We start from the raw sequence: 22,863 nt of genomic DNA, 5'->3' as shown, positions 1-22,863 counted from the left end.
CCCACACTCTTCCGATGGACCATTTGATCTTTTAGTGATTTAAACATAACATCCCAGAAAGAAAATAGGGATGGAGTTGCCAATGGAGCGCATCACCTGAACTTGATAAAGAGAGTATAGAATCTCTTCCTCCCTATTTGTGACTCAGGCAAATTATCATCTGCCCAAGGATACACATGTAATATGTAATGTGAATTGGATAGGTTTGTATATATGTGCATAGAAAGATAAATAAGGACAGATGGAAGGGGGAAAGCTCTACATTCTAATGGGGTCTACTCCTATACATTTATTCACTTCTAGGATGAAGGCATTTTCGTTGCTCCCATAGTTTCTTTCCATTAAGAGCGATTAGATGGTGTCTATTCAAAGTTGCTGATCCAGAGAGAAAATAGGAGTGGATAAAAGGAGATTTCAAGTGACCTCCTCGTCCCTTTCACACCAACCTGAGCCCCAGAATAGCCAAGGATCAGCTAACACAAAAGCTTTTCCCTTTTCCTTTCAGCCTCAGAAGATTCCGTGCAAGGGGTTAACAATAAAACATAGAACTCTCCCCTGGTTTGGTTAGATCATGCCATTGGAATACTTTATTAACTGCCCCGTTGAGAGGCTGCTTTTTTTCCCTAACCTCTTCTGAAACGGGTAAATAAAATATATGTAGCATGGTAAAAATACATAATTATTTACAGCTGTCTATGGTTTGCTTGAGCTATTTGTTACGTTCATTCTATTTAAACTTTATAGCATCTACGTTCGCAGTGGTAGAAGATGCTGTAATAAACATATCTTAATACTGACAGTTTAAAAGAAAATGTTAAGGTTTATTATTTAGATCAACCCTTATGATGAAGTAAATTGTGTTACATCACTGCTGTAGTCAACAGCAGCAGATTTACTGGGTTTGAGAACCCAACACTTTTCATAGGCAGAGAAGAAAGTGATATGCAATACTTAAACATATTCTAGCGATCTAAAGTCAGCGAAATGTCCAACTCAAATTTACTCCTGATGGACTAATCCCTGTAGTAAAAGAAATAGGAGCTGTGACAGGTAACTATTAAGGGAAATGATTATATAGTACAGTTGATTGTATTGTCAGGACAATCGAACAACCTTCAAACTCACTTCAAAACTTCAGCTTTTCATCCAAAACCAGCCCATTTTCCTTGAGAAGAATAACCAGGTAGTCATTTTTCACAAGTCAGGTATTTTCAAATGTAAGAGGCTGGAGGGTTTTCTTGGGGGGAGGGGTGTTTTTAATTCTATAAACAAGCTTTGGGGAAATGGCTTGATTTTTTTTAACTTTTACTCTACTCCAAAGTAAATATTTGGTTCTAGATTTACCAATATGCTGGAAATTATTGTCACTGCTTTCTAGTGTAAGGTCTGATTTGCATAAAAAGGTCATAGCTGTACCCTCTTGCAAGTCACCCCCAGAATGGTACTGATTCTCTGTTCTCTAAGGGAGGTAGGAAGGGGGAGGATTTCACTTATCTTTCTTGTTCCCAAACACTTATTTTAAATGCCTAGTTAGGGGTAGAAAATGAAGCTGTTTATTAAGTTAAAGCAGGTCTGCACTCAGTCTCTGGATGTTGAAACTTAAAGGTGACAAAGAATAAAGGGTCAGATTGACAGACTGATAGATGTCATACAGAGATCTATGCTATAACTGCTCAGACAGAATTGGGGCTAGACTGATAGAAGCAAAGCTGCCAAGTTATTCATTACACCCCTATTTTCCCGGTGACAATAAGAGGCAGAACTTTTTTGTAGCTCAAGAACTACAAGCTTAGCTTAGACTTAGAGACTAAGGTTCCTTCTGAGAGAGAATAGTATTTTTTTAAAATAACAAAACTATAGACATTTATATGTCTTTCTCCCTTTTGCCTCCAGAAGTATTAAACTTAATACATAATTGTAAATATGTCTTCCTCATCTCCACTCATTTCTGGCATTAATTCCATGATAAGAAAGACTAATTGATTCAGCACCTTTAAAAAAAAATAAGCCCTTCTATAAAGGTCTGCAGTGGAATCAGAGAGACTGACCTTTTCTTTTTTCCAGTGGTTGCCAGTATGTTCATTTCTCTAGATATACTTAATAACACACTGTTATTCCTGTTATCTGGTCTCCTAAAATAAATAATGTAGTTTTTTAGCAGAATGAGAAGAATGGGATAGGAGAGAATTTTTCACAAGAATCTGGTCTCCTGAAGGGCATCAAAGCTCTTGAAATGGATTTAGAAAATGTTTTTACAAGGCCACCTTTGTTCAGTGTGTTTTACCAAAAGGCCAAAATTAATGATTTGACTGGGTGGGTTATGTGAGGAAAAAAAATACCAATATCAAAACATTCTCAAGGATTAATGAAGAATGATTCAACAATCAGTTAACTGTGGGGGGGGGAAAAGGTTTTGGGAACATATTTAATCATACTCCACTGTGTTTAGAACTCAGGAATCAATCTCCTGATCAAAAAAAAAAAAAGTACATCTTGTATAAACATAAAACATATTACCAGCGCTCGCGCTCTCTCTCTCTCTCTCTCTCTCTCTCTCTCTCTCTCTCTCTCTCTCTCTCTCTCTCTCTCTCTCTCCCTCTCTCTCCCCCTCCCTCTATTTTTCTTTCTCTCTCGGTGCATCTATCATATATACTTTCTCTAACACAACACTTTACTGGGATCTGATTAGGGGGAATTCAGTATTCTCTGGAAGGTTTGAGTTTGTTTTGTTTTGTTTTGTTTTGTTTTAATTAATTAACACTCCCTGGTGATACCAGCAGAACAAATGTTTGGGGGCAGGGAGGGACAGGGCATTTTGACCATTTAGATACTATCTTCCACCTCACCACTGGGAAAGGAAGTCTTCTTTTCCTTTGCCCTTGGAGGTGACCACACAAGGGGCCATCTCTTCTCCCAGCTGAGTTCAGAGGAAAGGCCTATATGGAACTGGAAAGAAGACAAGGACACCATGGAGGATGATAGTCAAAGGATTTTCAAGACAAGAATGGGTATATTTCCTCAGAGAGGCCTAACTTGACAGAGCTCATAGAGAGGTTCAAGTTCCATGTGAGGTCAAACAATGTCTCAACAGTTGACCCAGTTGAGAGTCATGGTAAGTTCATAGTAGCAATGAGATAGATGGAAGGGCACTGTAGAGAAGGGAATGTCAGGGGTGGGAGGGAGCAATCAGGTTCAACTGCACATAGAGACTAGTCTGGACAGGAAAAAGGAGGGAGACAAAGGACAATTGGGTTGTGACTCAGTTTCAGACTCTGGGTGAGAAGAATAACGGGAAATTAGACTTGATGGGAGAACCCAGGGGGAGAGGAGCCTAGGAGAGAGTCTAATGGATGATTGAGAAATGGGGTGCCTGTGTAGATCAGTTCTGTGACTCCAGTTGTGTAACTGGAGAGGTGTTTAGAGTTTTGTGGAGTTTATTAACATAGTTGCATTCTTAAAATAATGGCTTCCACTATATGACGCAGGCAGGTCTTATACCCTTTAATTTAACTACTGTGATTGTTTAAACCTAACAGGCTCAAGACTTTGGGGATGTTAAGTTGAAAAAGTAACACTGGACTGGGTTTCAAAAGCCCCAGCACCACTGCCTCTCCCCAGGACCTAAGCTGCTGCTTTTATCTTCCATCAGCTGGTGTCCTTGTCTGAGAGAGGCTGGGGCCGTATGAGGGCTGTTGGAAAGTGTTTCTGCATGGGGAAGATGGAGAGGAGCAGGTGAAATCTGGGACAAAGGGTGCTAGAAAACAGAATTAAAGGGTCAGTTGAAGTGGGCCTGTCTGGCTCAGCAGTGTTTGGGCTGGAGCCATGCTAGGAGAAAATCAGTGCCTCTGGTTGCCAGGCCCTCCCTCTCCTCTCCCCATCTCAACCCCCCCAACCTTCACATTGAAAGGGTTTTTAAAAGTTGATGCAGATGCAACTTGAGAATGCGGATGGTATGATGGTTATACTCCTCTTGGAAGGAGGGAAGTGCAAACAGCTGCTGAGAAACAGGGCTGCAGCCCTGGGGGCCAGTTTCCTGTCTGACACACAAGTTGAGGCCAGTCTTGGGCTAGGAAAATCTTAAGATTGCTTCCAATACAAAAAAAAAAATAAAAAAGGAATGTCAGATCTAGGATTTGGTGAACATGACCCCACTCGGCCATGAGTACATTTCCACTCACTCCCCACCCCCATCTACAATTCTTTTTAAACTGTGAAAGGCGTGAGCACTTATTGTCATCTCCCAGTTTCTAGACCAAAAGCCAGTCTGAAAGGAGAGTGAGAAATGTCGTATTTGGTGAGATAAGCTGGCCCCTTGGAGGGCTGTACCCTTCCTGGGCCCTTCCTGGTTGTTGTTTTTTTTTCTAGTGTTGCTGCATAAGGAAATCAGGTTGGCAAGGGTTATCCCACCCTCACCGAGTGAAACATTGAAATTCTGTCACCAAACCAATGCCCTAACATATTGAGTACTTGTTTTGCCATCCCAAACAGCATTAGCAAAACAACCATTCTTCCCTCTTTGCCTTTTTTTCTCCTCTGACTCCAGGCTGTGCTTCTAAAGCTAGAAAATGTACTTAATTTTTTTAATTGATGATATTCCTTTCTTATTCCCTTCCTCCATACCTCCAGTTCATTTTCCACCTTGGCTTTAATATCCCTTTCAACCTTCCCACCCTTCATTACAACTTCAACAAAGGAAGAATGTAGAAGGGGCTTCTGGCTCTGACACAGGATAGTCTGAGTTTCTCTCCCCCACTGCTCATTGCAGCTCTTTTCTCAGTTCCTGGGGTGGGTCTGATAGAAGTTCTTTTAATCTGTTGACACTATCACCCAGATAAAAGCAAGCTACCATCGATCTCTTCCATTAGGTGGTCACATAACAAACAGGACAGGTGACTGAACAGAGCATTCTCCTGTTTATCCTTCTTTGCTGACGACCTGGCACCCTCATAGTCACCACTGCAAATCCTGCTCAGTAAATTAGTAGAAGTTTATATCTTCATTGCATCTGTATGTATAGCAAAACGTATGGCTCTACGTGTATAATGCATCAACAGATGTTGTATAGGGTGTGTGTCTGTATCTGTGTGCGTGTTTTGAATCTGGACAGATGCTACCGTAACACTCTCACATCTAGAGGACCGATATGTGGAGCTTTACTTTAATACCCATTAAATTACACAGACTGAAAGCAGTAAAAATACTGTATAACTGAGTCAGTCCCCCACCATTCAGACTCCCCAGACACTGACCCGAGACAAGAGCAACCCGAATTGGTATCAAAAGAAAAAAAAAATAAAAAAAGTTCCCTCTACAATCCTTCTACGATCGGAAGGCAGCGGCATTCTAAGGAAATAGAGATAGAGGATGCAGCCCTTTTTGCCCCCCCCATTAGCAACACAGAGTTTAAGGGGGTGGGGTGAGAAGCAGTACTTGCCTGGTGCGGGGCAGGGCTTGGCCGGGTCTCTCTGGTGCCAGCTGTGAGCGATCCAGGATTCTGGGGAACGTCGGCAAGGAGAAGGATGGGAGCTTGCAGGGTCTGTTCATCACTCCTTTCTCTCTCTCTCTCTTTCTCTCTCTCTCTCTCTCTCTCCCCTTCCCCTTCCCCTCCCTCCCCCCTCTCCCTCTCTCCCTCTCCTCTCCCTCCCCTTCTTTTTTCTTCTCCTCCTCTCCCTTCTTTCATACACTCTCTCTCCCCATCTCCTCTGTGTGTTTCTGTCTTGCTTTGCTTCTCACTCTCAGGCTCTTCACAGTCTGAGTTAAATCTAGATCGTATACATAGAGCCTGCTTTTTTTTTTGTCTGATTTAATCTTGTTCGTTTCACCTTTTCACTGACCAGGAGACATGAGTGAGAGTTTATTTGGGGAGAGGGAGAGAGAGGAAAGGAGCCCACTGTTGCATAGTCAATAACATCCTTTTTATCAATGCAATATACAATAGGGGCGGCTTGCCCCAGAGAACCCATTGAAAATCTCCTCATTATTCGGGTTGGGGGGGTTTGTAGGGACAGACAAATAAAACCGTTTATTCTGCTATTAAGAGTGATCGGTTCTACTCATCGCCAAACCATCCCACTCTTCCACTATTTGAAGGGGAGCAGAAACATTAAACTCCCATCACACCAGAAAACATCATAAATACACCTCTGCTGGGAATTTAAAGAGAAAACAAGTGTAAAAGAAAAATCCATCTTTATCAATAAAACGTGGATACTTTACATCCACTTTTACCTGAGATGGTGTTGGATTTCAGAATGCTTTGGCTGAGACAAACTTTTACATTATCCCGAGTGGAGCGCCTACTCTTTGCTTCTGCTTTGTCAGACACACACAAATACACTAGAGCCTCTTTGAACACGTTCTCAAAGGTGAGGGGGCTGGGACTGAGGCATTGGAGAATATTCAACTAATAGAAATATTCTATTCTCCCAGTACAATCTCTCAAGTACAAAAAAAATCCATTGAAAGAAATTTCAAAGTGTTGTCTTTGGTTGCAGTAAAGGCACAGGCTCCATGAGGGGGCGGGGGAGGGGGGTGCCGCGGTAAGTGAACGAAGCTGCCCTTTCTAGGCTCCATGTCTGTCCGCTAGATGGCAGGCAGCTCCAGCTATTCTTCCAGGCAAAGGCGGCAGGGGAAGAGCCGAGCTTCCCCTTCTTCTTCTAACCAATCACACTCACCACCACCACATTTTTTTCTCTCTCTCTTCTCCACCATCTCGCTCCCTTTCTCCCTCCCCGCCCCCATCTCTGTCTCTCTGTCTCTCTGTCTCTCTGTCTCTCTGTCTCCTCTCCCCCTCTCTCCGTCTCTCCCTCTCTCTCTCTCTCTCTCTCTCTCTCTCTCCTCTCTCTCTCTCTCTCTCTCTCTCTCTCTCTCTCCCCTCCCCCTTTTCTATTTTCCTGGGAATCACTCACTTGCGCGCATTGATCCTTCCAGACAACAATTCGAGAACTTACTTTTGTTTTATTAATAATTATTGAAGTGTTGCCGTTTGGCAGAGCCTAGGGACCAAAAAAAAAATCAGAAAGAAAAGAAAGAAAGAAAAAATAGGGAAAGCAAAAAAAACCGATTGAAAAGCGTAAATTTTTTTTAAATCACACACGTTTTGAGAGGAAAAGGTGTAAAGGAAAAGTGAATTTCTGATCTCATTTTGTGGCGGGGAGAATTTCATGAGTGTGATTTATCGTAATTAAAGCTATAAAACCAAGACATCACTTTGGGCAATAAAATGGGGCACTCTTCTCATTGCAGCTGAGGAAAAAATAAAATGAGCAAGGGTTGAATTGGAAACCTGTTTCTTAGGTCATGCATATATATGGGAGTGGGATCAAAATTCACTTTATTACGCAAATCATTAAAATGGTAGGCTTGTTCACTCCCAATTAAAATATTCTCTTTTCACTTAATGGCACTCTCATCACGCTCATAAAATCTAATATATATATATATATATATATATAACTTTTAAGACGGAATCAAAATAATTTCCTTCTAATCCTCTCCCCCTAACGCAGTGCCTTCTCCCCACCCCCACCCCCTCGATTCTCTGTGTGTGTGTATGTGTGTGTGTGTGTGTGTGTGACCATAGACGACCCATACTAATCAGGTCTCAAAGTAAATAGCAACGCAGGGCGATCTCAATGTAAATTGCGCTTGTCAGAAGAACACCCCCTCCCCCCAAACCCCCGCCCCTCTCTCTTACTTTCTCTCCTCCTCCCTTCCCCATCCCAGTCAGTAGGTAGCAAAGGGAAAAAAAGGGGGGAGGGCGGAGGGGGGAGGGCGGAGGAGGGAGGGGGAGGGGATATTCAACCAATGGAGTGAAGGAGGCTTGGCTAACCTTAGCCTCCCATTTTCTCTCCCCCCAATTCAGGGCTCTGACCAGTCAGTCGCCTTTGATTATCAGTTGCCAGCAGCCCTTCTTTTGGCTCCTTGACATGAGCTCCATATAAGGCAGCGATCTCCATAGAAACGTGTCAGTTTCAATAGTAGTGTCAAAGTTCACTATATACAGACATTCGCGCAGATCCCCCTTTCGGAAACATTGCTCTGCTAGTCCTCCCGTTTAAACGCATTCAATTTTTGGGTCTCTCTCTCTCTCTCTCTCTCTCTCTCTCTCTCTCTCTCTCTCTCTCTCTTCTCTCTCTCTCTCTCTCTCTCTCTCTCCCCCCCTCTCTCTCTCTCTCTCTCTCCTCTCTTTCTCCCCTTTCATCTCTTCTCTCTCCCCCTCTCTCCTCCCTGTCTCTCCCCTTTCTCCTTTCTTGCATATTCTATTAGTTTTTTTCTTATCCTTCTTCTCTCTCTTTTTCTCCTTTTTTCCTTCCTCCTAGTCTCTTTTACTCCATTCTGGTTGGAAGAGAGAGGGTGAAACTTTAAAAAAAAAAAAGGAAACTCTCCCTTCGTAATCTTATTGTTATTATTATATAAATATATATACATATATATATATATTTAGAGGGAGGGTGTTGGTTGCCGGCTGAAGAGGACTTACTTAAAATACTAAAAAAAGAACATTTTTGGGCGATCTCCAGTGTTTTTTAATCAGCTCTGTGTGTTATAGCAGAAGAAACAGAAAGAAGAAGCAAGAGGAAAAGAAGAGGATTATTTATTCGACCTACTTTGGATGTCTTTTTTTTTTTGTAAATTCTTATTCCTCTTATTTTAATTTTTTTTAACTTCGCTGTGAAGTCGTCTACGGCGTGAATTTATCCTGTTTTTCTTCTTCTTCCATTACCTTCCCCCCCCACCCCAAAAAAGGGCAGAATCACCAGCACCGCCACCACAACAAAAAAAGAGCAAACTGTGTAATCTTCATCTCCTGAATCCCGCTTTCCAGGACTGGTTTCCTGAATGGCTGGCTGCGTTTTACCCTGGACCTGGCCCCCGGACACTTTCAAGCCTTGATCATCCTGAGGCTTTTCCTCTCTTCGATCCTTCTGCTCTCCAGTTTACGCACCTCCAGAGCCCGGAGCACCCGCCCCGGCAGCGGCAGCGGCAGCGGCGGCGCGGCGGCGGCGCGGCGGCGGCGGCGGCGGCGGCGGCTGCACCAGCGGCGGCAGCTACAGCAGCACCACCGGCCCCAGCCTGGGCAGCAGCGGCGGCGGCGGCAGCGGCGGCGGCGGCGGCGGCGGCAGCCCCGACCTCCTCCTCCTCCTCCTCCACCACCACCTCCTCCTCCTCCTCCTCCTCCTCCTCCTCCTCCTTCCCCTGCTTCCTCTATGTCTGCACATCCTTTGCACTCCTAGCACTCGGCCGGTGGGTGTGTGTGTGTGTGTGTGTTGTGTGTGTGTGTGTGTGTGTGTCTGTGTGTGTGTGAGAGGGAGAGAGTGTGTATGTGTGTATGTGTGTGTATGTTGTGTCCGATGTTCGTCTCCCCCCCGTGTAGCTCTGAATGCCTCTCCCCATAGCCTTATTTGCCGTTTCTGAATTTTCAACTTGAAGAAGAAAAAAAAGCCAAGGGGGGTGGGGGAAGGGGAAGGAGAAATCAACCCCCAAAACGAGAACCGGAGAGGGGGAAGGGGGAGAGAGAGAGAGAGGAGGGGAAAGACGGGGGAGGGGGGCTGCAAAGAGAGAGAGAGAAAGAAAGAAAGAAAACGGCAGGAACAACAAACCGCACCAGGGCAGCAGCGGCAGCGGCACCCGGAGCCGCTGAGGCAGCAGCCGCCGCCGCCGCCGCCGCCGCAGCAGCAGCAGCAGCAGCATCGCCCAGGTCCCTCGCTCCGGCTCCTCTCCCCCAAACCCGAGCTACCCACCTCCCCCTCCCCCTTCCCCCTTCCCCCTCCCCCTCCCCTTCCCCTCCCTCCTCTCTCTCCCCGGCAGCCCTCTGCGAGAAGCTCCGCTCCCCCAGCACTTTCTGGGCCCTGAGATATGGCAATGGTAGTTAGCAGCTGGCGAGATCCGCAGGAAGACGTGGCCGGGGGGAACCCAGGCGGCCCCAACCCCGCAGCCCAGCCCGCCCGGGAACAGCAGCAGCAGGCGGGTTCGGCGGCCCCGCACACCCCCCAGACCCCGAGCCAGCCGGGACCTCCGTCCACCCCAGGCACGGCGGGGGACAAGGGGCAAGGCCAGCCCGGCTCGGGCCAAAGCCAGCAACACATTGAGTGTGTGGTGTGCGGGGACAAATCGAGCGGGAAACACTACGGCCAATTCACCTGCGAAGGCTGCAAAAGTTTCTTCAAGAGAAGCGTCCGCAGGAACTTAACTTACACATGCCGTGCCAACAGGAACTGTCCCATAGACCAGCATCACCGCAATCAGTGCCAATATTGCCGCCTCAAGAAGTGTCTCAAAGTGGGCATGAGGCGGGAAGGTGAATATTTCTTCTCTTTTACTTCTAGCTTTGCTGTGTTTTTCTTTTGCTTTCTCTTGTTTTTGCCTCCCCTTCATTCGAAAATACCACCTTATCCTCCACTCTGACCCTCTCCCCTTTCTCCTAGCCATCTCCCCCAGCTTTGCAACCCAGGCTTCGCTTCTGCTGACACCCCCCCAACGACCCCCGTTCTCCACCCACCCCACCCCCCGCCGCGAAATCCCTTTCCTGTACACCCCTCCTTCTACTTATCCTGATGAGGATTTTTTTTTATGATGAGGATTAGAAGAAAAAAAAACCCTCACTCTCAGTTCTGCTGTGTCTTTTCCCCACGCGTGTGTGTGGCTGCTTTAGTATCTGTTGGCATGATGGTTGGGGGGGGCGTGTGGTGTTTTGTTTTGTTTTGTTTTTTGTTTTTTGCAAAGCTATATTTTCTCCATTGCCCCTTTAAAACCTTTATTAAATAGGGGAGGGTAGGAAGGTGGGAAGGGGATCACTTTACAGTAGATTCATTGCTGTCATCATCTTTTCTGAAGCCTGGCTTGCAAAAAGAAGATCGAGATTTATTGCACTTGTAGGTCTTGGGGGGGGGGAGTAAGGGGGAAGGAAATCTGCTCGCATTTAATGGTTCCCTCTCCTATCCAGTGTGCTGCAGTGTGCTTCTCTCCAGATCTGTGGCCTTGTTTTCACTCCTTCTACTTTGAAAGGAAAGTTTGTGACTGATCCCTTCTTTTATAGTTGTGTCATTTTTTAAAAAGCATGTTACTTATTTTATTTCTCCACCAAACTCTACCCTCTGCTTAAATACTCCATACAAATGACAATTTACAACGTATTTACCGTTCCTTCTTATTTCACCATAATGCCTATTCTGCAGCTGGCATGAGCTTCCACACCATTTAAAGCCTGGTTTTGTCAGCACAAGTTTGGATGTTGGATATGCCTCAATTTCATATGGAAAGATATGCTGCACTCTTTTGTAAAGAGATTTAGCAGTTTACAGTTAAAGTTTATCTTCTTACTGTCGTTAAAGATGTCTTATAGTCAAATAAGATAACCAGTCAATTTTGCAGAGTGAAAATTACTCTTTTAATTGGTTTTAAAATTATATTTTATATGCCACAAGAAAAGAAATTGAATTCCCTCAGATCTGGAAGAGCTGGCAAATATGACGACTTCATTTCGTAGCTCCAGGGAGCTTTTTGTAGGCATTTGAAGAAGAAGGGAAAAAAAACCTTTGAATTGTGCTCATTTAATTGAAAAATAACTGCCAAGTTCAAAACTATGCTGAAGTGGGGAAACTATTCTAGCTCCATTAGATTTTAAGGGCTCAAATTGCATTTATTACTTGCACTGAAATTGAGACAAAAGTCAAAGTTAAAGAAACTATGAATTGTTAAATGGTAAAGTAAAATTGTAACTATATGTATATATAAATACACACAAGCATATCAAAATGCATGTGGGGAGGGGGAGCAACCTCAACTTCACTAAAGTTGCCTTTGTTTACTTGACAATTTCAAACGCTGAGACTGTCGAAGTCAAACATACACATACTTTAAAAAAAAAACTTTGTTCAGCTTTAGGAACTCAAAGCATGCTTACGTTTTGCATTCAGATGGTTAATGAATCCAGGATTTTTGCAGTTGCAAGCTAGTGCACTCACTGGGCAAAAGCTGTCTGCAGGGTTTAGCAGTGAGACCGCACAGGACAGACATAAATTATATTTCCTACTTTTTTCAATAATGTTTGGCTACTGTAAGTTCGGATATTTTTTATTTTCATTGAAAATATTCAATCTTTTTGTTGTTTTTAACAGTAAGAACTTTGTCTAATGTGGTGGGTAGGAGACGGAGTGGTACTAGAGATTCACTCTGCTTAAAAGTTGAAAGTGGTTAGTAAGGGTATGTAACATGTATCTATTTTAAAGACAATTTTGTAGCATTTGAGGGTGCTCTGGAAACACTTTATGAGCAAAACACTGATAGTTTGCATATCAGTGTACTTAGGGCACTTGCCTTAGACCGCAACCATTTCGTCTGTTTTTAACCCTGGTTTGTTGAAGTCTGGAGGGGTGAGTGGGGTTTTATTTTCTAAGCATATTTTCTTGGTTATCTTTTCTGGGGTTTGGACAAGTGGTGGTTGAGGTGTGGGGGCAGGACGATGGCTCTTCCTATGAGGTCTTCTTCGGGATTAGTCTGTACTGAGTCTGCAAAGAGAAGAGAGCAGAACGATTGCCGCACTTTTCAAGATTCTGCAGTTGGATGGATTGATACCTGTCTGGATCTATAGACCCCTGTGTAGGACTGCGTGTTTATGTGTGAGTCTGAAAGTATGTGTATGTGTGTGTGTGTGTGTGTGTGTGTGTGTGTGTGTGTGTGTGAGTGTGCGCCTGGGCGTGTGTGTGTCTGCGGGGAGAGGCATTTGCATTGTCTCGGGACCCGCCGCACCGCGTTGAGGAGATGTTTGCAAGCCCCTTGGATGCACATTTCCTCTTCTTTTCTCTTTCTTTTTGTCAGCGGTTCAGCGAGGAAGAATGCCTCCAACCCAACCCAACCCAGGCCAATATGCCCTCACCAATGGGGATCCCCTGAATGGTCACTGCTATCTGTCTGGATACATCTCACTGCTGCTGCGGGCCGAGCCCTACCCTACCTCCCGCTACGGCAGCCAGTGTATGCAGCCCAACAACATCATGGGCATAGAGAACATCTGCGAGCTGGCCGCCCGCCTACTCTTCAGCGCCGTCGAGTGGGCCCGCAACATTCCCTTCTTCCCGGACCTGCAGATCACAGACCAGGTGGCCCTGCTGCGGCTCACGTGGAGCGAGCTGTTTGTCCTCAACGCAGCTCAGTGCTCCATGCCCCTCCACGTGGCCCCGCTGCTGGCCGCAGCGGGCCTGCACGCCTCGCCCATGTCAGCCGACCGGGTCGTGGCCTTCATGGATCACATCCGTATCTTCCAGGAGCAGGTGGAGAAGCTCAAGGCCCTGCACGTCGACTCTGCGGAGTACAGCTGCCTCAAAGCCATCGTCCTCTTTACATCAGGTGAGGGGTGGAGGAGAGAAGGGAGGAGGGAGAGGAGGAAGGGGTGGAGGGAGATGCACAGAGGGAGGGTTGGAGAGGCGGGGGAGTTGCGAGGAGGAGAGGGAGCAAAAGTGCCTGGTAAGAGCGAGAGCCAGCTTGATGCCCCCCTCCCCCGTCACCTCCTCTTCCTCCCCAACCTCCTCACCCTCACCTCCGGTCCGACAACCAGATTGCTGGAGTGAGGGTTGGGGAGGGGGTCGCTGCTTCCAGGTTTGGAGTGGATCTAGGGGTGAGTGGGCCTCTGCTGCTGCTGCTGCTGCTTTCTCAGTTACTGCCGCAGCTTACTCTCACCAGCCCAATCTGGGCAGGAACAGAGGATGTGATGGTCTGGTTAGGGGGTGAAACAAACCAGGCTGACTATCTCTACCTCTGCTCTGTCGGCGTCTGAGTGAGCTTAGGGATCTGAGAGAGAAGAAAAGAGGAGGACTTGAGAATGTTGGTTTCTCTTGTATGGTACTTTAAACTGGATGAATTTCTTGACTGAGATTGTTTACGCGCGCACACACACACACACACACACACACACACACACACACATTAAAAATAAGAGGATAGAGAGAAATAGGGAAATCAGTCCAAATAAATCATAAACAATATCGCTTTGTTGTTGCCAGATTTCCCCTTATCGGAAATCATTCCGATGCTTGCAGTTGCAGATGTTATTGGGATCTTAAAAAAAAAAAAGGATTCGATATAAACAAGAAAGATAAAAAACAAAGCAATACCGTAGAACTCACAAGGACAGTAAGATTGCGCCGGCCCAAAGATAAATCTTTTTACTATGCAAACCCCACCAATATTGGAAATTTAACAGATTGCTGGGGGAAAATATCAAATTAAGTGTAGGCGGTGGTAACTTGAATGTTAACAATCCCTCTTATGATAGATGGTTCAAATTAACTTGTAAGAAAGCGAATTAACATGGCTTTGAAGTGTTCTCATTTTAAACTATGTGAATTCTATACATCTCTTATTATCATATCTTGCAAACAGCAAACATATAAACACCAAAGACAGCAGGTAATAGGGGGAAGTGTAAACAAAGCCAGAAAAGAAGTCATATATATGCATGCAGGGCTGTATAGAGCTTATGTGGTCCTTTTCCACTTACATATTTAGCAGTGTTAGCATCACTGCTATGCGTGTTATTTTTAAATTCTTCCATATAGAGAAAAATAGATTCCTAATAAATCTATCCTAGAGTCAGAATGAGCCAAATGAAAACCATTCTCTAGCAAAGATGGCAAAACCTCCCAAGGCCTTGTTGAACAGTAAGCAATTTATAATCTATCAATATTTGTTGCCTTTCATGTGTGAAAAATAGTATTTACATTGTATTAAAATGACGCTTAAATTTGCACAATATTGTAATGTAGCAAATGGAGTATTAATATCGATTTGAACAACAGATAATTTATTTAGACAGGAGCCCCTAATTTGTATGCAGGGTGGCCAGAGCCATGTACTTTGACTGCCCCCTTTTACTTTCAGTGCAAATGCAGGTCTGCTAGTGGGAGAGGAGTTATTCTTTGCAGGAGGAGAAAGTGCGGACCTTAAAACAAATGGAAGATTTATTGAATAGCCACCTCAATGGTTTGAATGCATTTTATCTTAATAAGTCTTCTTGATGGAAACATGTTTTTCAAAAGTGACAAAGAGGCTTGAAAGCATAGAGCAGGCTGATTTAACTCTGGAGCATGCCTGTAGACTTACCTACTTTTTACACTCATTCACTGTGGAGGTTCCATCAATAAATAGGCCAATCACAGTGAAGTTGATTTTTTTAACCCTATCTAGTGAGGTCCTAGGAAATAGAAATGTGACACTGTGGTGTAGAATGGTCTACTCAGGAGAGATCTCCCCTCCCTTCTTCCACCCCAAAGGCATTGGTTCTACCCATTTTCCAACTCCCTTGAATTTTCTGTTCACATGCCCCTTCTCCGTGTAGCCTAGAGAACTATAGAGTCTACAGTGAAGTCCCTGTAATTATTAACTCTTTTATTTCAACTTTATATTCCTAAACAACAGCGTTAAATCTTTCTTTGCAAAACAAAACAAAAGTTTCCCAAAGAGTTTGCTTGGATGATAACTTACAGGCACAAAGGGTGTCTAGTAAGTTAATAATATTATTACTTTGTTGAGAAAATGAAAGCAGAATATCTGAAAATGGAAATACAGCTGTAAGAAGCAATTCACCCCCTCCCCCATACACACATTTCCACTTTTGACTAAACTTGTTTTGATTGCTAGCCAGAAGGGAATTCATGGGAAGCTTTCTCAAAGTCATCCAACTTTTAAGCAAACTTTGAGTGATGGAAAAAAACACTTTTAGACATTGTCCAAAGAAGTTTGCTAAGGCTAAGTATTTAATGCTGGCAGGGGGGTCCCCTGTTGTGGTTTTTATATTTGGGCCCTGGATGGTTTGTTTAATCCTTAATATTCTGGACATCATCCAAGGACTGAGTCATGACCTGAACTTACTTAGGAAAAAAAAAACTATTAATTCACACACCTAAATATTTCTTCAGATAAATGAGAGCTTTTCTGAAAGCCGTCGTCTAGTTAACATAAATACAATAAATCCATTTTCAGTACAATAATAACTTTGATTTCTAGTTATGGCAGCTGATTACATCTATATTTTCTAAACACTAAACTCTCCTGAATGCACCACATGAAATACATTCTTTACACGACAAAGGCTAAGGCTGTAGAGCCCTGAACAGTAATGGTTATTTATTTACATAATTTCTTTTCCATACAGTGTAGAAGAAATATTGAGCGTCCCCATATTGACACTGCCATATAAAAAGAGAGACACGGATTTTGCACATTATGCCTCCTTTTCTTATCTGAGATATAATTCATGTAGTGTAAATATGTATTGCATTACACTTGCCCCAGCTATCCAAGAGCTGTGGATGCAATAACCTAATCGATCTAAAAGCCTATTCCCTTCTGTTCTCCATTGGTGAAACCCTCTTTCCAGTGAGAAAAGGAAAATTAACTTCCAAAGTCCTAACCCGAGTACTGATCAAGCCAAATCCTTCTTTCTTCAGGAGGGATAGGAGTGCATATCTAAATGGCAGCCCCAGTCTTCATAAAAAAGAAAGCAAAATCGAAACCTAGTTGAGGGAAGGATGCAGCGTTCAATGCCCAACCTTTCCACTTCCTTCAGTCAAGGGTAATAGATGTAGGTTAGCGTCCAGTGACCCTGCACTTTGGCGGGCACTTATCGTAAATATCTGATAAATATTTTACAGACCTTAAGGGGATGACATATGGGTCTTATAAAAAAAATCTGCTATGGTGTTAGGGGGAACCTTTTCATATCATATTGTCTGGACTTGAATAGAATCCTGGGGCATAATAGGGAGATAATACATGTATTGCAATACATGTAAATATGAGCCTGCTTGGTGGCAATCACTGTAGTCTGTTTAGATTCAAGGCCAAGAACAGACCTATGTATTCTTTAGCTAAACAGGGTGCATGTGTTTTGTGTTTGTTTGTTTGTTAATTTTTTCCCAGTAAATCAACTCTATCCTGGATTTTGGTGTTAAAGAGTATGGATTAGCAAAGTAATCTGGCTTGGGTAATTATATATCTGAATATCTGAGAGCAACCTAGTCTGGATCTCAGGTCAAAGGATTCCTTTCTCAGAAGTTCTTGAATTCTAGCTGGTTTTATTTGTGTTTTTTGCTCAAGGCCATGTTCTTGTAGATGAAGGAACTCACAAATCTTTGTATCCAGTTCTTGAAATATAAAGACATAAACTTCAAAAATATAGCCACACCCGGGTTTTGATTTGAATCATTTGTTGTGCCTTTTCAGGGTCATTCTTCTACAGACACAATTTCCCAGTGTCCTTTTGGGGCTATTATCATGCATTAAGACATACATAGATCTATATAGATAGAGTATTAGCAAAGTCTGGCTTTGATCTCTATTAAACCTTCCCACTTAGTAATGGTTCCTCTATGATCCTTATGTTTTAAAAATATTTATTATTGCAATAAGAAACAATGTGGATATTTGAACTATAGGAGTGATTGTGGCTTCCCTTGAAACCACTTTTCTCTACTAAGGAGTCAGCATTAAGTAACCTGATGTTCTGCAATATTATTGTTAAAATAAGGACTCTAGTTGATGTGAGATCAGCAGATAAGGTTTAAGATTATATCATTCTTTGAAGTGTTTTCCTCTCTTCCCTTCTTCAATAAGAATCTTCTCTATGTCTGCTACATTTTAGCTGTTGTTTAGGCACTGCAGCCTTCCTAGCTTTGTGTCTGATAGCTGCAGATGTCTCCTTAGCACACAGCCTGGAGTAACTGAGCCATATTCCTCTAGATTATTGTACAGCTTACAAAGATGTGACCAATTTTCAATTACTTGATCTAAGATACAGATAGAAGTGTGAGCTTTCACCTAGGAATTGCTCTGCGAATTCTTTACATAGGAACCTTAAACCCTATATTGCTGGATGCATTGGACTTGATCTAATTCCCAGCATATCCACAAATGACCGCCTTCCCTCCCCACCCCCCAACCTCCAGCCCTCTACGTGTTTATTTGCTACTCAATCAAGGTTTGGGTCTAGGATTTTGGCTGCTGTTGTTTTGGCTTCTATTGGCTCCAAGATCCATTTAGTTCTTTTTCTGACTGAACATTTCGCTAAGGTTGTTTAACCTCCCCACACACACACACACACACCCGCCTCAAATCAACCGCTAAAGCAATCATTTTAATGAACTGAATACCCTGAAAGATTCTGCCCTTCAGGCTGAAGACAGGTTGCTGTGTGTAGAAAACATGGCTTCAGAGTCTTACATTATTTAATCTAAAGGTGAAGGAGGAAAAACAAAGAGAGGGAGAGGTTGATGTCGTGTGTGTGTGTGTGTGTGTGTGTGTGTGTGTGTGTGTGTGTGTATCTAGATTCTCTAGGCTTGGTGGGGGTTTGATTTATTTTCATATTGTTGGAGGTAGAAAAAAGGAAGAAGGGAGTTGGGGGAGGCATAAGGGAGAAGGATTTTTTTTTTTTGCTTCTGTTTGTGACTCTGCTGCTCACTGTCCTAACTGTTTGCACCCCCCTCCCCCACATGTCTCCTCCCTGTGTGTGGCTGCTCCGGCAGACGCCTGTGGCCTGTCAGATGCCGCCCATATCGAGAGCCTGCAGGAGAAGTCTCAATGCGCCCTGGAGGAGTACGTGAGAAGCCAATACCCCAACCAACCGAGCCGCTTCGGCAAACTGCTGCTGCGGCTGCCTTCTCTGCGCACTGTCTCATCCTCAGTCATTGAGCAGCTCTTCTTCGTTCGCTTGGTAGGTAAAACCCCCATTGAAACTCTCATCAGAGATATGTTACTGTCTGGGAGCAGCTTCAACTGGCCTTACATGTCCATCCAGTGTTCCTAGACCTGAGACAACACCGCCCCTGGTCCCTCAGCCCCCAGTAGAGACACAGAGGACGAGGCTTTGGCCAAGGACACCAAACGCAGACAGAAACTGTTGAACTTGTTAACGCCGGGGTGCAAATGGTGAAAGGTGGGAAGCGAGGGAGGGGAGAGAGGTGAGGGATCGGAGCAGAACCAACCCAGCAGAAATATATATTAAAAAAAAAAAAAGGAAAAGACTCACTTAGGATCAGATCTGTGAACACATTGAAAAGGAAATGAAAAGGACCTTGTGTCTATGGGGGAAAAAATGAAGAAAGGACCATGGGGATTTTAATGAAACAGAAGGAGAATAATGGACCTTCCAGGATTTATTGTGGACTGATGTGTGGATATATTCTGTACAGAAAAAAAAAAAACATCGAAGCGAACTGAAGCCTATGTAGAAACACACAAAAACACTTACCACGAACATTGTTATTCATTTTGTAAAATATTAGTCTTTATTTTCATTTTTTGTAAAAATTTAAAACATCGTATGCGCATAAAGAAAAACAAACAACAATTAGGGGGAAAATAACATTTTCCAAATAATTATAAAAAAGTTGTCCTGTGTCTATGTATCTATATCTGTTTTGTATTTTTTTCTGGTTCCAAACCAGGTTTCCTGTGATTCTATACTAATAATTTTTGATATAACCCTTTGCTTCTTATAATGAGTGCGATATATGTTGTCGAAGCTGTTCTTCAAGAATTAAAATTGAAGTGAGAATTTAAACAAAAATAAAAGATTTAGCAAAAACACATGTCTTGTTGCTTGACACATTTCAAAAGGTAGAGACAAACTCAAAATTACTTTCAGATCTAATTGTCATTAGAATAGAAGAGGAAAGATGTGGGGGTGGGGTTTGAAGAGGATGGACTTTATTAAAGATCCCAGCAAAGTTGAATGGAGACTATACAACTGAAATAAAATCCACTCTGTTGTGTAGATTTTAGAACCAAGCACCCAGGTTCGACAAGTGACTTCAAGGCCAGTGTAAGCTTTTTCACAGTAGTGAGACGGATTTATTCTCTTCATGATTAGCTTATGTTGGTGCCTGGAGGTTTGTAGGCTTAGAGAAGCAGAGAATGTCCTGTTCATAGCACATTTCCACGAAGGGTGCCTTGGAATAGATCTTCGTTTATTGTCCTTTGGCTTGGCGGCAACTCTTGGTAGTTCTACTACTATTGGTGGTGGAATTCGTGGTTGTTCTGGGGGGTCGAGAAAGGTTGTCTATTGCTTTCTGGGAAGGACGGTTTCTCAGGAAGACAGATGGTTGTCCTAGTGCCTTTGAGAGAGAACCTCGAGGAGCTTCAGAAGAATTGGGGACCCAAGGCTGTGTGCTCAGTTACTGCTACACTTTTTGCTGAAAAGATCGGCAGTATTTGTTTTCCTATGTAGTCACGAGTATTGTCATAAAATTATTCCCAGTCTGTTCCTAGGAAAATCTATCGGGAGGATTTCTCTTTGGGTGGCAGAGATGGACCCTCCCTGCTTTCTCTCATGGATGCTTTATGAAATGAGAATTGGAGAGGTGTGCCAAAGCCCCGTTTTTAATTTAGAAACCATTTCCATCATGGTGCCCCTTTGAAGGTAAAGGCTTCACAATGCTGCTTGCTGGTGATGCAGATCTCTGTAACAGCTTTCAGAGCATGAATGTTTTATAGAATCTGAGACAGAGCTGTAAGAACACATACTGCCAAGGGAGCTCTTGCTTAACGTATTAATAAAGCCAGATCTTTAAAAATAACACCCCTCCCCCACCCCCCCATACCCATTCCCAAACATACCCCGATGAGGCAAGAGCTTTCATTTCAGGAGCCAGTAGCAGTGTTTTGCTTTCAAATTACTGTCTATAGTCTCCAGATTTTTTTCTTTTTCTTTTTTATGCATTAACAAGATCCTTCACTCACTTCAACCCACTTGGGGTGTTTAATATTCTAGGTGCAATAGAGCCTGGGCAAGTGGAGCTCTATACAGTAACCAGTCACCAGAAAACTATGGATCAACATCTGGGGGCAGATGTTCTATAGGCTTGTATTCAGTATAGAGAATTTGAGTGTCAACTCAGTAGCAGTTGCGGATGTATGCAGGTTTGTGATTATAAACCAGAACTCACCCAATGGAAATTAAGCACAACTGCCTCTCCCTCCCACTCTTCTCCCACCCCAGGCCTTAGCCCTCAGCCCAGATGCCAGGGCAATAGCTTTGTCCTTGAATTGACTCCCAAGGCAGAATGAGGAGAAATGGAAGAATTGGGCAGGAGGGGAGAGGGGAGATTTAACTCGTAAATTCTGCTCCAGGCAATTTTAAAGAAATGGTTCTGGGCATGTAGTTTTAAAGGTGGAGAAGAGATGAAGCAAGGGGCATGGGGGGAGGTGAGGAGTGGGGAATTGGGTCTGCCTCTAAGCACATACACCCATATCTCCTGATTTTAAAAAAATGAGATGTAAATATATTCATTACAATGGAATCCCTCTGATGAAAACAGATAAACATTTTTGTAGATCAAAATGTATTTTTCTATTAATTTAAATTTGGAGGTTTAAGAACTGTGTGCCCATTGTGAGGTAAAGCATGAGAGCTGTTTTTGAGTTGTGGCATGGGCACTCTTCTCTTGGGGAGGGTGAAGAAGAGGTTCTGACAGTGCTGGAAGTTGGCTCTTGTAGAGGGTTAAGTTCCAAAGTATTTGAGATCAATATATGTTGTACCCTCAACACTTTTCTAAACCCTGCTTTAAGTATATAGAAATACATGCTATTTACCTATGGGAAGAAAGTTTTCCCATATGACCACTGATCCCCTTAGATCATGAGTTTCTTAGATGCAAAGAGAGTCATGGGCCTCTCAGAAGCTTGTGAGCATATCCTTAGTCATAAAGTCTGGCATGGGGCCATTGAAAAATGGAAAGTGAAGTGGGAGAGCAATAGGTCATGGGACTGTCACTTTGTTTCCATTATTGGGGAGTAAGATATTAGTCAGGCTCTCTCTTTCTCTTCTGAGATACTTCTCACTGTCCCCTTCCCTTGCCACCATGGAAATGAATGGTTTAATCTTCATGCTGGAACAAAAGTCCAGAAAATATTTATAACAGTTAAATCTGTTCAAAGCCTCTTGCAAAAATTCTTTTTTCTAGGGAAAAGGAAAGAGAGGACATTGATCCAGTTGTGTGTGTGTGTGTGTGTGTGTGTGTGTGTGTGTGTGTGAGAGAGAGAGAGAGAGAGAGAGAGAGAGAGAGAGAGAGAGAGAGAGAGAGAGAGATTTCTGTATGTCACTATAAGGTTTTAAGTTTTGGAAGTTTTATAACTCTCAGACAAGTAACTGGAAACATAGAACCCCCATGTGCTAATGGAGGGTTTAAGATTTGAGAAAACAACGATCTAAATAGAAAAAGACAACTAAATGAAAGGGTTATGCCTTTTGACTTCCTATGAACTACCTGATCTTCTTCCCTCCTCTTCCAATTAAGTCTGATCTAGTCAATCTAAATATATATCAAGAGGAGTTGACCAATGACAAGTCTTCATCCTCAGTTCGTAATTCTTATCCTCTCAGATTAGCAACAGGGAGAGAGATGGGAGTGTGCTGGCAATGTAGGTGTTAGAAAAGAAGGTGGGGGTGAAGTGAGGGAAAAGATGGGTCTGTAGCCACCTAGCAGCAGGGAAAGGTCAAGGCAGATCTTTTAAATTATTGGCCAAAATTACTGGGATTGTCTTCTTTCATCTCCTTCCCCTTGCTTCTGGGACTCCTCATTTCACTGTCTACCTCCCTATCTCTCAATTCTCTCTGCCTTCCTGGCTAGCTGTCTCAGCGTCATGCTAATTCCTGTTTTCATAATTTCTAGGACACACCCAGCAGTTCCCAGCAGGTGACTGGGCAGAACAGGTGGAGAGCTCCTTCATACTAGTTAGAGTTGAGAAATGTTCAGAAGTTCTCATTTCCCATGCCCAGTCAACCTCTCTAGTGGATCTTGGGACATAGAGATGTCTGGGATAGCATATGAGTGGGGGTGGGGGGGCATGAAATGGGAGATAAAATAAGGA

General features: G+C 43.4%; 1 protein-coding gene across 3 annotated transcripts; it reads left to right on the top strand.

Moving 5' to 3' along the window:
* Window positions 1-9,276: 9,276 nt before the first annotated feature.
* Window positions 9,277-19,581, top strand: NR2F1 (nuclear receptor subfamily 2 group F member 1). 3 transcript variants are annotated; one of them, XM_021008476.2, is made up of 3 exons: window positions 9,277-10,300; window positions 12,820-13,347; window positions 18,519-19,581. In XM_021008476.2, the coding sequence occupies exons 1-3, from the start codon at window positions 9,859-9,861 to the stop codon at window positions 18,797-18,799; spliced, it is 1,251 nt and encodes a 416-aa protein (XP_020864135.1). In that variant the 5' UTR covers window positions 9,277-9,858; the 3' UTR covers window positions 18,800-19,581. The 3 variants fall into 3 exon arrangements, with proteins under 3 accessions (XP_020864135.1, XP_020864153.1, XP_020864160.1); XM_021008494.2 differs by lacking the exon at window positions 9,277-10,300 and adding an exon at window positions 11,701-12,058; XM_021008501.2 differs by lacking the exon at window positions 9,277-10,300 and adding an exon at window positions 12,119-12,620.
* Window positions 19,582-22,863: the final 3,282 nt, after the last annotated feature.

This window comes from Phascolarctos cinereus, unplaced genomic scaffold (genome assembly GCF_003287225.1).
Source record: "Phascolarctos cinereus isolate Bilbo 61053 unplaced genomic scaffold, phaCin_HiC Scaffold_4;HRSCAF=312, whole genome shotgun sequence".
In the NCBI taxonomy this organism is placed as follows: domain Eukaryota; kingdom Metazoa; phylum Chordata; class Mammalia; order Diprotodontia; family Phascolarctidae; genus Phascolarctos; species Phascolarctos cinereus.
Note: the sequence above shows the minus strand (reverse complement) of the source record. Positions and strands in the feature narration are given on the sequence as shown.

Coding starts and splice junctions, on each gene's coding strand:
- NR2F1 (XM_021008476.2), top strand. CDS start 9,859: ATGGCAATGGTAGTTAGCAGCTGGCGAGATCCGCAGGAAGACGTGGCC. Junction 10,301..12,819: donor AGTGGGCATGAGGCGGGAAG/GTGAATATTTCT, acceptor TCTTTTTGTCAG/CGGTTCAGCGAGGAAGAATG. Junction 13,348..18,518: donor CATCGTCCTCTTTACATCAG/GTGAGGGGTGGA, acceptor CTGCTCCGGCAG/ACGCCTGTGGCCTGTCAGAT.